Below are 12,841 nucleotides of genomic sequence, written 5' to 3'. Positions count from 1 at the left end.
ATTTATTTGTAAAACTTGCAACATAATCTGTTTACTGCCCTGTAAAAATATTTTAAAAAGTGGCTTCACCCACAGTGGTGTTTACATACAGTATGGAAATGTGTGTCTGTCAGTAAGTGTGGTTATGCCAGCTGTATGTGTGAGGACTGACTGAGAAACTCTGACTTTCCTTTTGGGTGAGGTGCAGCCTCCTCCACAGTCTTTAAAAGGTCTGAGGTGCTGCTTCCAGGTCCCTGTGACAGGAAGTCGAAATGTTCCTCTGATGTTTGTAATTTGCACTCTCTAATAAAGAGTTTTGTATCATCCCAGTTGTTAAGATCATCATGGGCAGTGCTGCGTTCGCTACCATTGCTGCTGCTGCTGTTGTTGAGTGCAGAGGAGAGACCAGGGGCACGGTTGGTCAAAGGTTGACTGAGGTTCTGCACAGAGATCGACTTCCCAAGACCACCTTCCCAGTCTGAAGCCCTCCCATCTGGGCTCGAAGAGAGAAGCAGCAAGGGCTTCACCTCAAGGCTCATGTGCCTCCTCCAGACCCCCTCAGCTTTCAAGCCAGGCTTCTCCCGCAGCTGAACCGTTCCCTGGCCAAAGGCTGCCTCGTTGTCACCTTCTTGGTCAGAATCCACACCGCATCCTACAACAACAGAGGGGCCAGAGCTTTCCTCGTCCACTGCCACTCCATCTGTCAGATCATCTGAGATCGGGTCAGCAGGGCATCGGAGGTGAGAGGGATGTACCATAGGGGGGAGTTGAAGAGTGAAATTCCCCGTCGAGGAAGGTGGGGGTGGCAGATCAGGGAAGTGTGCTTTTTTCGGGGTACCATTGGTGGTGACCAAAGTTGGATAAGGGCTATCAGGGGGCAGCAGAGGTGATGGGGAGAGCGAGGCTGTGGATGGTGGATAGGATGGAGGGGCTGAGTCCGGAGGAGCATCATCATCAGCTGGTGCCAGTATGAGCCGCAAGCCTCTCGGGTTGGGATTGAGAGAACGACGCATGCCGCCACTGTTGTGTCCTCCGCTTCCAACAGGCTCACCTCCCTGATGGGAGGGAAGATCCCTGCCAATGATTGAGGTCGGGTAGTCCGAGTTATGATGCTGGTTCTCCAGCTCAAACAGGGGGAGGGAGGAGAGGGTGAGTGCTGAGGGGCCTTTCTGTAGGACTTGGCGGTAAATATCCAGCAAAGAGTCCAGCTTTGATTCAATGGAAGTTACCTAGGCACAAAAGAAAAGAGAATAAGAACCAAGGCTGAAAGAGCTGAATACTATTCTGTAAATTTTCTGGGGGTTTCCAATACAGATAAATTGATACTGTTAAAAGCAAAATTTCACAGGTATTGGTCAAGAGCCCAAACAAATCACCAACAATGTGAGGTAATAAAAGTTTATGAATGCATTTTACATGCATTCTGTGTTCCTTATTTTTTTTTCTTAAACCCACCTGCCTCTCCACCTTACACACACGTCCAAGCATGCTCATGCCCTCTAGGGAGTCTCCATCTGGGTGCAGTTTGTCCCTCATTTTTTTATCCACAGGAATCTGGCCTTTTCCCAAGATCTGATCCACCCTGAGATACACACATACATTAGGATTATTATACTAGAAAATAATGACGTTGTAATATAAGAAGGCATCCCTGCTGTATTTCAGGTTATCTGCAGTCAGACAACAAACCTAAAGCAACGGAAGGCTAAGGTTAGGGTTAGTAAAAAAAACCCCACACATGGCTTGAGTGAATCAGTGCTATAGTATAAAAACAACTATGGAAAAAAAGGAGGAAAATCTATGGGAAACTCAATTTTAGGATCGGATGTAATACATTTTGTAGCAGTTTGTTTGTGTTTGCATTTTTTATTTATTTTTATTGAATATAAAGCATATTTAATAAAAAAAAAAAAGCTCTGAGTGAGCTGCTTCTTGCAGTGCTTGATTTAAATTATTGTCAGATTATGTCAGAGTATTCATTCAATGGCTGTCTTTGTTCTCTGACAGTTAATTATGTTCAGTTAGTGAAGTTAATTTCCATACTTTGAGTTCCAAAGTAATGCACAGGTGCCTGTTTTCACTCAGGAAAAAATAAAAAGCACATCCAAACCGCACACAACTGCATACAAATCAGCAGCATTCACATACAATAATGTTTCTACTCTCTGATGAAAGGAGAAAGAATGAAGTGTGATCTAATGTGATGTCAGACAGCTGTGTTTGGGTTTGTTTGCATTTACTTCAAATATTTATGTGTCAGACACGGTTAATAAAAACTTTACCATGTGGATGGAGTTTAACATATTAAAATCATCAAGTTTTGGGTTAAAATAAGGAATTGAATTGTACTGGAATTTAATTTGCCTTTCAGTTATTGTCAAAACCTTCTGGTATTAAGTACATGTTCTACTGTAAACTCCAACCATCTGGTTCTGCGGGAAGGTTAATACATTTCAGATATTTTATATCTGCTCGCAGTAACCCGATTGCCACTGCTATAGCACTTATTAGCAGCTATGGCTGCATGTGGCAGGATTTTAAAGTCTAAAATTAAATTAAGTGAAATAGAATAACCCTGAGCCAGAAAGCTTCTTCATGTGGTTGCTGTAATAATAGTGTAGTGCAGGAGAGGACATATTCCTTGGCTGGGTGCGACCAGAGTCTGCTGCACTGGCCAGTCTGGAGATAGGAAAAAAACTGGATCAGGCACTTCTCTCTGACTTAACACCATGAAGCTTTAAGCACAGGTACATAAATGAACAGATACACACAGAGGTGAAGGATGGCATTTTCAAATGAATGATTTTTTGTTTATGAGGCCGCCTAATGCCGACTGAAACACAGGTCGACTGGCAAAAAATAGTATTTCTCTACAAGGTGATTCCTAAAATGCTTTTAGTCAAAAACATGGCATGTTTCAGCATGCTGTGCAGTGTGTCCTGCAATTAAGGAAACTGGACAGATAGAGGACAAAAGAAGAAGCGGTAGGCCTAAAACCATATCTACTGCAGAAGAACAACATTTAAATGTCTATCATTAACAAATAGGAAAAAAAACTGTACAAAGACCTGACACAGAACTCAAGATTTGCATCGAGCCCTTCAGTTAATCCAGCTATTGTTTGATGTTGCCTCATCAAAACCTATCTCAGTAGAAGGGTGGTAGTCAATAAGCCATTGCTAAGGAAGGGAAAAAGGGAGAAAGCAAGAACTGGTGTTATTGAGTGATGAATCCAAATGAGAAAAGTTTGATTCAAATTGTCAGCGGTCTATACTGAGGAGGTCAGGAGAGAAGAAAACACTGACTGTACACCTATTTATAAATAACGTGGTGGAGGCTCTGTCTTGATTTGGGGCTGCATTTCAGTCACTGGTGTTGGGGATCTTATCAAAACTAAATTACAAATGCAGATGAGTACCATCAGATTTTAATCCACTGTGCAATACCATGCGGAAAGCAATGGCTCAATTCATCAGCTTGACGATGATCCCAAACACACTGCTAATGCAGTCAAAGCATACCTGAAAAGAAAACCACGCACCATCATAGACTGTAGGATCATCTGGACAGAGAATAGAACTAAAGGCAGCCAACATCCAAAGAAGAGATTTGTAATGTCCTTCAAGAACCTGGAAAACTATTCCTGAAGACTGCTTTAAGAAAATACTAGAAAGTTCACCTAGAAGACTTCAGTCTGTGCTGAAGAATAACGGTGGTCATAGTAATGTGTGGCATGAAGCTATGTGTATGCCATTTTGACAGACTTTTCACCTAGAAGGCCTGTGTTTTCTATGTGTCCACTTATTAAGTCAGTGAAATGATTACTGCACCAAGATTGCTTCAAGTATTAAGATAAGTTATATTTGTACATTTGGCTGAATTAGTTCAAATACATCTAAGCATATGCAAATTCAAACTGGCTGGCAAAGTTAGTAGGGAAGCGTTTGGCAGAAGGATCAGAAAAGGGGGTGAGTCTAACCCCGGTGTCGACCGTTTCCTGCTGGTCTGGCTGTAATATAAATGCAGGGAGGGAGAGGAAAAGGTCTTTCCACGGCTGCGCAAAGGCCTTGGAGGAGGACCCACTACAGAGTCTAGCCTGGGAGAGAGAGGGAACACACATCTACACATATGTATTTAGTTTGGAAAAGAAATATGTACTTAAAAGAATGTTAAAGTTTAAAGTTAATTTATAATGATTTTCTGTGACGTGCTATATAACCTATAGCGTTAGCTCGAATTGCAGCAAAATCAACACATAGCAGCTCAGGTTATTGATACATCTATAAATTCCTTGATTTTGAAAGCAAGAACACAGAAATCTGTCAATATCAATCAATGTGCATGCCGTTTCCTGACCTGGTCTGAAGGCTCTTGATGCGACAGAGCATATCCAGGTGACCTGCAGAGTACTGCTCAATCACGTCCTTCACATCATACGGACGCAGCGTCTCCTTAAACTTCTTCTTTGCTACGTGGAACTTCATGATCCTATACATGCAAAAGACAAATACACACACAGTGATTGCTGGGAGTCAATTTAAGTGAAATCTAGGGTGTAATTACTAAACACCACCATTAGGTGGCAGCAGTAAGTTTGAGAAAACCTACAGAGAGGTTCTTGTGCTTCACTGTTGATCTTTTCTTTTTGGAGTGTAACAAAGATAACACAAAATTTCAAATACTTTCTGAAGTATCTGATGGAAAACCAGTGCGTAATGGCGAATTTGTGAAACCTGAGTGTAATTTTCTTTCTCCTTTTATTTGGTGAACAGAGCCGCTGCTGAGTAATAATATTGATCCAGGTAAGGAGATCTATGCCTCTTGGTTCATTTAGAGTCCCCAGTGGTTTCTGGTAGTTTCCCACTGCCTATTTTTCTCACTGCCTAAATGGAAGCAGCAGTGACAGATGACCCTGTGTAATAACAGCCCTGACAGAGGAGGGGGTCTCCAGCCCTCAACCCGACACCCTGGGAAAACCCTGGGATCTGGCTGCCCATGGAGAATGGCCTGCTGAGTGTGCAGACCAGCCAGGGTTAGGTGGCAGCAGCATAGCTCGTAGATGGGAGTTTATCTGTGCAACTGTATGTAGATCTAGAAAGAGATGATGATGGTGATAGAGGGGTTTAATAAGCTTCATTATACAAAAGGATGATATAAAGTCTTTGCATGTAAACCCCTAAACTTGACAATAATCCAGATCAGATAAAAGAATGATTGAGTGGATACTGTTACTGAACTATCAAAAGGTTGACAGAATGATTTCATTCGCTTAAAGAGTGGATTACAAAAAGATTCCACTCAAACTGTTACATAACTGACTACTCTCCATTAGGCCACAATGATAAAATCTGGTAAATGAAAAATCTGACATAGAAAGAATACAATTGAGTTTAAGATCAATTGTAAGATACCTCAGAAATGCATAAACAAACTTATAGCAAATGCCTGGAGAAACAAATGTGAGGTTCTAAAGGGGTTGTAAGTATACTTACAACCCCTTTAACCATTTATATTAAGTGCATGTGCTTATTTTTCCATAATTCTATATAAAGATGACAACTGAACAGAAGGAAAACAAACAAAAAAAAAAAGCATGGAACAAAATGCAGGGATACTAGCAGTGGCAACAACTATTTGAAGATGGAAAACTGAAAATCATAATTTGGCTTTTTATCTTGTATCAATAATTCAGAGCTTTTATTAAGGGCATGCCAGGGGTTTCAGGTTTTCACACATGATTCATTGTCTTTTTATTACTGAACTATTATTGAACCCCTGCCTTAAAAAGCTGATAAATGTAAATTGTTTTAATGGTTTTTAAATGCTGAATTTATCCAGTTTTTACCTCGTCAACAATCTGTCTCTTTATTATATGGAAACAATCGAATTCATGATCTATAAAATTGAGGCAGCAAAATTTTAATTCTTAGTAAACCATAGAAAATATAGAAACTACAGCTAAGTAGGCCATTTAAAAAATACTTCATTCATATATGAAATTAGACATTTGCACAATGAAAAAAGGTGAGAAGAAGCGGTGGAGTGAGAGAGTCATCTGGTGCCAGTAGGATAAACACTTGTTCACAGGGTGCCGGTGCCAGTGAAAGAGAGCAGGCTCAGCTAGAACACATCTACACACTATATTCATGCACTATAGCAGTCATAAATACGGGTCAGTGCCGTCACATTACCAGTTGATTGGGAAGAAACTCTTGACTTTAGAGAGCACAGGAGAGGTAAAACTACTAAGATAAAAAATAAATATGTGATCAATAGCAGTATTATTAGTTCCAACATGCAGGACATATATGTAAAAGTAGACAATAAATCTACTCAACAATTTAGTTGGATTGCTGATAAAGGGTAATCTCAAACTTCATTTCAATAAACCATTATCTTTTATAACCAATTATAAATAATGGGTTTTATTATTAGCACAAACACTTTAGTTAGTCTGATTAAAAGGACTAATTTAGCATTTTGGAAAATATTCTCACTTGCATAATTGTTAAAATTAGTACAATTTAGCATTTAGCAAAGAAAAATACTAATAACATCATCCTCTTTAATTTTAGTTATTATTACCGTTACAGTTTCAGCACCAGCAGCTTGTTACACACCAAGTGTAGACTTTGGAAACCTGGTGCTTCTGTGCAAGAAACTGCAGGAACATTTTCTGGCATGTCTTGCTTCAGAAGCCAAAAAGAGCTCATTTGCCACTTTTTCATCAACAGCAAAAAAAAAAAAAAAAAAAAAAATACAGCTTAAGTAAGGGTCAGCCAAATAGCATCACCAAATCCCTACTAATTGATTTTCCCTGAAATTGCTTAACATTCGATTTGAACTTGATTTTTTCCTATGCCTGCTTCTGAGAACTACTGGTATAATATTCTGAAGTCTACTAATTAGTTGACTGTTGGTCTGCTGGCGGGTCTTTGAAGTGCATGTGGTAGTATATAAAGAGTTTCAGCGTTCTGCTCTATTCGTAGTTTAATCAAATATTTCTGTTAGGTTTAGACTTTCTGATTTATTTTCTAGTGCTTCAGAATTATTTGGCACAGGGTTAGATCTTTGCATGTTGTCCTTGTACCTGTACTGCTTCTCTCCAGCTACCCCAGCGTCCCTCAGCTTCTCTGCTGGTTAAGTTAACTGGCAATTATAAATTGCATTTTCTCTTCACTTATATTTAACTTCCTATTTTTCACCTGGTTTTCTGTTCCCCACCTGCAGAGGTTCTGCAACCAACCAAAGACTCTACGCCCCACAGTTTAAGAACCACTGGTATAATATATTGCAGCCTGTAATTTAGCTAGCTATTTGTCTGTTGGCTGCTCTTTAAAGTGCATATATTAGACTAATCAGAGTTTCATGGTTTTGTTGAATTGGTTCAGACCGTTCTCATCCCCAAGGCCTCAATTAAAGCTGTTTTGTTAAAAGCTTACGTGGCTTATTAAGTCAGAAGGTGTCCTTTTGGTGGGTTGTGCTCTTATGGCATTAGTGAGATGGGGCTGTCACTCCCAACTCATCAGCAGGTTTGCCAGGAGCATATTTTAAACCAAACCCCAATCTTTTACTGAATTTAGTTTTCAGTGCCTAAGCCTAACCAACAGATGACAGTGAAAGTAACATGTAAAAAAAGCTAAAGCGAAAAGCACAAAGGTCCCAAAAGGAAATCTGTGAGATCCTCTTTCCTTACAAACATGCAGCTGTCACTGCTCCAGCCTCCTAATCCTGACTTTGTAAGGACCATTGTCTATGGTGACACTGACACAGCTGATTCTAACGCACTAAGACTCATGTATACTGCAGAGGCACAAAGACATCTCAAAAAATGGAATTATATTATACCCAGGGATCCAAATGTGCGACGTGCAACATCACTGCAATCTCCTACCCCTAACAAAATGATGTTTCCATTATTGCTGCTTTGAACTAGAGCTTAGAAATAGTTGTAGTTTCAGGGTTAAGAGTATATGATAGAAGATAAAGGTAGCCCACCTGACACCACAGATGGTTTGTGCACTGTTTTTAAAAAAAGGCCTAAATTTGAAATTGTAATTTTGTTGCCATTTTTTAACTAGACAGCAAGACAACAAGTGGGTAGAGCTCGGGAGTTATCATCTTCACATTTACCAAAATATGTGATTTATTTTATCAATCTTGCCATCCAGTTCTCTAAAAAGCAATTATATATCTAAAGTGTTAAACAACAAATGAAAACAAAAGCTGTGAAAAGTGAGACGTGACTGAGTTTTGGCACCTAATGTGAGTGAAGAGGATAATGGATAAAAGCACGATTTTGGAAAGCTAACTGCAGAAGTGACCTCCCTATCTGTCTTATTTTCGTAATAGTACTCCCTATTTTCGACATTGTAAGAAAATTCAATAAAATCTTCTTGAGTGTGACTGCATATTAGCATCTGAATGTGTTTTTGCTGGTTCTTTCTTCTTCAAAAAAGAATTGCTCGCCCAAAGTCTTCAAGCAGTTTGGTGATTTGGGGTTGATTTTGATTACCTCATAAAGCACTCATAAAGTTTATTTGGAGCAGGACCTCACCTGACAGCTCTGATGACAGCCTTGAGAGGTGCTGATAGATCCTCCACAGTAACATCGCAGTGGCACCCTCGCTCATCAAAGGATTCCTCTGTGGTCATGCCTGTGTCCACTGAAAGAAACAGAGTGTTGAGTCATCAATAAATGTTGCTCTGCTGAAAGCATCTGCAGTCTTGAAACTCAAAAACCTTTTGCAACTTTCTGCAAGCTGGAAGAGAAAAGAGTCTGTGAGAATGTTTCCGAATGATACTATTTTGACTTTTAGGAGGTGAAAATCTATATTGTGTTTGGGATATTTAAGACAGGAACAAAGAAACTGACATATTTTTGCCACCTCCGCGATATAAGATGGAAGAGGAGGGTGTATATCCTTGATACTACCGATAACAATTAGAGTGGGAGATGTGGACCTGAAGAGGACTAAATAAGCATTATAAAATCATCAATTTCAAAATTCTATGGAACCTCAAGTTATAGCATTCACAAGATTTTCAGAAAACTTGACCTCTGAACTTAATCTAAAGGTCAAGGTCACTGAGATTCGAACTTGTCCAAAATTTTTAACAGATACACCTGTGGTATAAATTTGAAGCTGCTATGCTGCTTTGTTCTCGAGCTATCACATTCACAAACTTGGGTGTGGGTGGATGAGAAACCCTGGCTTGTAATTCAGTCAGGTTGTGGTCAGGACTCTGTGCAGGCCAGCCAAGTTCTTCCACACCAAACTCGCTCATCCATGTCTTTATGGACTTTGCTTTGCTCTGCTTGTTAGAACAGGATGCGACCATCATAAATGGTTACCACAAAGTTGGCAACATAAAATTGGCAAAAAATGACAACAAATTAAACTGGACATAGCAATAACAAATAATCAGCTATATTAACAATGAATTATAATGTATGGATTTCCTCAACCAAATTTTTACCAAACTATAATTAACCACAGGGCAAAATGTTTGTTTGAGGAAATGAACAACCTTGGCACAGGAACGATGGCATAGAAACTTGGAAGAATGGATTCCACTAAATCTCTTCTAATCATATAAGTCTGAGTGCAAATGTCACACAGTCAGTTAAAAGACTGAACCTGAAAGGAGGCAGGGCAGTGATCCAAAACATATCTCGAACTACTTCACAAATTTAGGGGTAAGATAACTGGGTTTTCAAACGTGCTACAATACTGTTGAATTTATTTTACTTAACTTTTTTGGGTTATATTTAAGGTAATGTCTTGAAAGGTGTAACTCCACAGGGCATTTTACATATACTCCCATATTTCTTCCATATTTCTCTGAAAGTGTCATTTGTCAGATATTGGTTTGGTTGGTTACAGTAACATTACAAGCTCACCATCTGGGACAGCTGTACGAGGCTGGCTCTTCAACCTCAGAGACGGCCTAAACCGGGTCCGATCATTGAAGCTCCAGCTCTTCTGCACTTTGGCAGGGCTGCCGCCCATCAGTTCTGTGCTGCCCACCATCTCGTTGCCAGGGGAACAGCGTTGGCGGTCATTCATGGACGTCTGCCGACTCTTCATACTCTGACCACGAGGGCTCGCCATGCGGACCCGTTCCTTAAAGCTCAACTTCTGACTGCATGGAGGGAGAGAAGACAAGAGAGAGAGAAAATAGCAGAGGAGCAGAGAAGATGACAGCGGATATGGTGAGAAACATTCATATCAGTAGAAAGGAAAGAGGTAATATAGTAGGAAAGTAGGAAAGATGTGCGAGAGAAAAGACACGGGGTAGGGGGGGTAGGAGGGACAGAAAGAATGATCAGATATAGAGAGGAAAAAGTGAAGAATGTGAGTTAAGGATTGAAGTGACAAAGAAAGAGCTTATGTGTGACACAGATTGGGGTTCAGAGAGAGACACTAGGAGAGAGACAAAAAGGGGATGCTGTCAACACCTATTTCCCCTCAGAGAGTGAGAAGAGTTCAGAGCTCAGACAAAGGGCACTGTTCTGTCTTTTCCTTTAGACCAAACATCATCCATCCAACTGACATGCCCAAAACACCAGAACAGTGCCAGACTGCCTACCAAGCCACCAAAAACAAACCCTCAGTGATCCTGAGGTGTTGTAATCGTCATTCGCAGCTGAAGCATAGTAACATTACCGTCATCACCACGGTCATTTTTAATCGACATTAAACAAATGACACCATTATTGAGAAAAAGCCTCTAAAATTTCTAGATGGTGCTTGATCTTTTATGTTTTTGGACAAAATCTTAATTTAGATTTTATTTTCTTTACTTGCAAAAAGAACAAGATTTTTCCAAGACGAATGTTGTTGCCAAATCGCTTCCAGCATGGTAATTAATAGTCACAGGTAAGTCTACTAAAACCAGTATCAAAAGGTTAATCATTAATGAGGTTTTTTGAAGCATATAACTGTTTAATGTAGTTATTTATGATCACATTTTCACTTTTATTTCTATTAAATCAAACAAACTTGGTCTTCCTCTATCACCCCAATTTTTGTCAGGCTAAATAAATACCTAATGATATCACAAACATTTAAAAATGACAAACAAAAATGAAATTCATGACATAATGTTCACATCTTTGGAAACCTTTAAGGGGCTGCTGGGTATGCAGAAAGTTCAAAATCAATGAGATGCACTGCAGCAAACTATTACTGTATGCTTCTTGGGCAAATTGATCAGCATGCAATGCAGCAGATCGATGAGAGAGATGCAAAGCTCCAGCACAATTTCCATGCCAAAAAAAATCATCTTTTTGTTCAGACCACAGTATCTCACCTGAGATTCAGTGATCAATTTACCAATTTATCTACTATTGTTTCTTGAAACTTACAGACCTGTGCAATATTACCATTCCTTTCTCTTACTTGTGTAGCAACACAATTCAGTGCTGCAATGCACAAGCTAAAACTATAAATTATCACTGAGCAATACAGTAACGATGTGATATTATACACGTACTGTTATTAATAAACAGAAATAAAAATCCAATATTGTGGACTGAGACAAATAGTTGGAGAGAAATAGATCTTTTTGTGTTATCATAGTTTCCATCATTGATTGGCATAATGATTTAAATGGGAGGTACAGCAGTAATGTAACAGTGACGTTAACAGTAAATATAGAAGAGCTACATATATGCTGTTGAGAGATAATTTAGGATAACAAGCCCAGATCCATGATTTCCTTATTTTATTAAAGTGTCTCCCTGAGAAACTAGTATAAATATCCATAATTTGCAATTAAATGAAATCAAATTAGGAAAGAGTCGTGACAAGCAGCATGCCATAATGTCAGTTTATTGAATCCTTTTAAGAACAAAAGGGGTTTCAACATGCAATTTGTTTACTGCTGCAATTTTTTTCCTTAATCATATTAAGGAAAAAAAAAATTGGTATTGCTTTTGAAAATAGTACCTTGTAAAACAAAGTCTACTTCTGCAATGACTTTAGGTGGAATTCCCTTTAATTTTTAATGCAGTAACAAAGACTTGTTTGGGATAGACAGGCAGCAGGCAGCAATAGTCAAAGAGACAAATTCCTTTATGGGATAAAAAAATAACCGGGTAAGGAAGCACTGTAAGAAGGCAGTTAAGTGGGGTTCTCTTTGTTCTCCTCCATGCCATTAGTCATTCATTCTCACAAGTTACTCTAAGGGCTAAGGGCAGGGCAGAGAGGATGCTGGGTAGTACTGTAGGTACCTCCTATATTTCCGAGAATACCTTCTGAAGAGCCTTCCATTACTTAGACCCTTACTAGAGCACAAGGGACAGATGAATGAAATGGAGGGAAAGGGATGGAGAAGAAAGGGATAAATAAGGGAGGATATTAAACCTGGAGCAGATTTCAGCTCACAGTGGAGAAATTCTCTACAGTCAATATTGATGCACAGCAAACACAGGGGCAGGGGATATAATTCAAAGAGGGATGGGAATGGGTATAACCACCTGTACTCAGTTTTCCCTCACTTTTGGGAAGACAAACATATTTACAGTACAAATCCAACAAATTTCCTGTCGGTGCCATTGTTGTTGGATCCCTGAGCTGCAGAGCTGGAGTCAGACTGGACATTTATCAGAATTTAAACTGACAGTTTATTAGTACAAAGTATGTCCAACTGAATCTATGTGCAAATACTGCATCCAATACAAGCAAACCAAATCCATATGTTCTGTCTCCTCTCCTCCGTTGTCTAAAACTTTAAATTAAAAGCTGCCATGCTTGCCAGTTTATTTGGCCCAGTTTGAAGTGAATGCTGGTTTTTCAACAGTGTTGTGGAATAAATAAATATTTTCACATGAACAGTGTCATTGCAAAGAAATGTT

General features: G+C 39.4%; 1 protein-coding gene across 1 annotated transcript in view; it reads right to left on the bottom strand.

Moving 5' to 3' along the window:
* kcnq5a (potassium voltage-gated channel, KQT-like subfamily, member 5a) overlaps positions 1 to 12,841 on the bottom strand; it is a 115,014-nt gene continuing 102,173 nt past the window's right edge. Inside the window, exons 11-17 of the mRNA XM_085369054.1 lie at positions 12,218 to 12,271; positions 9,884 to 10,125; positions 8,537 to 8,645; positions 4,336 to 4,467; positions 3,959 to 4,075; positions 1,435 to 1,561; positions 1 to 1,208 (exon numbers count right to left, since the gene is read on the bottom strand). Of these exons, the coding sequence (XP_085225180.1) occupies positions 123 to 1,208; positions 1,435 to 1,561; positions 3,959 to 4,075; positions 4,336 to 4,467; positions 8,537 to 8,645; positions 9,884 to 10,125; positions 12,218 to 12,271 (1,867 nt within the window). The 3' untranslated portion in view covers positions 1 to 122. The remainder of the gene's footprint in view (positions 1,209 to 1,434; positions 1,562 to 3,958; positions 4,076 to 4,335; positions 4,468 to 8,536; positions 8,646 to 9,883; positions 10,126 to 12,217; positions 12,272 to 12,841) is intronic.

This window comes from Diplotaxodon limnothrissa, linkage group LG13, assembly GCF_057381915.1.
Source record: "Diplotaxodon limnothrissa isolate DT_005_m linkage group LG13, D_limnothrissa_male_GT1.1, whole genome shotgun sequence".
Lineage (NCBI taxonomy): Eukaryota > Metazoa > Chordata > Actinopteri > Cichliformes > Cichlidae > Diplotaxodon > Diplotaxodon limnothrissa.
The sequence above is the reverse complement of the archived record's forward strand: the minus strand, read 5'-3'. Positions and strand labels throughout refer to the sequence as shown.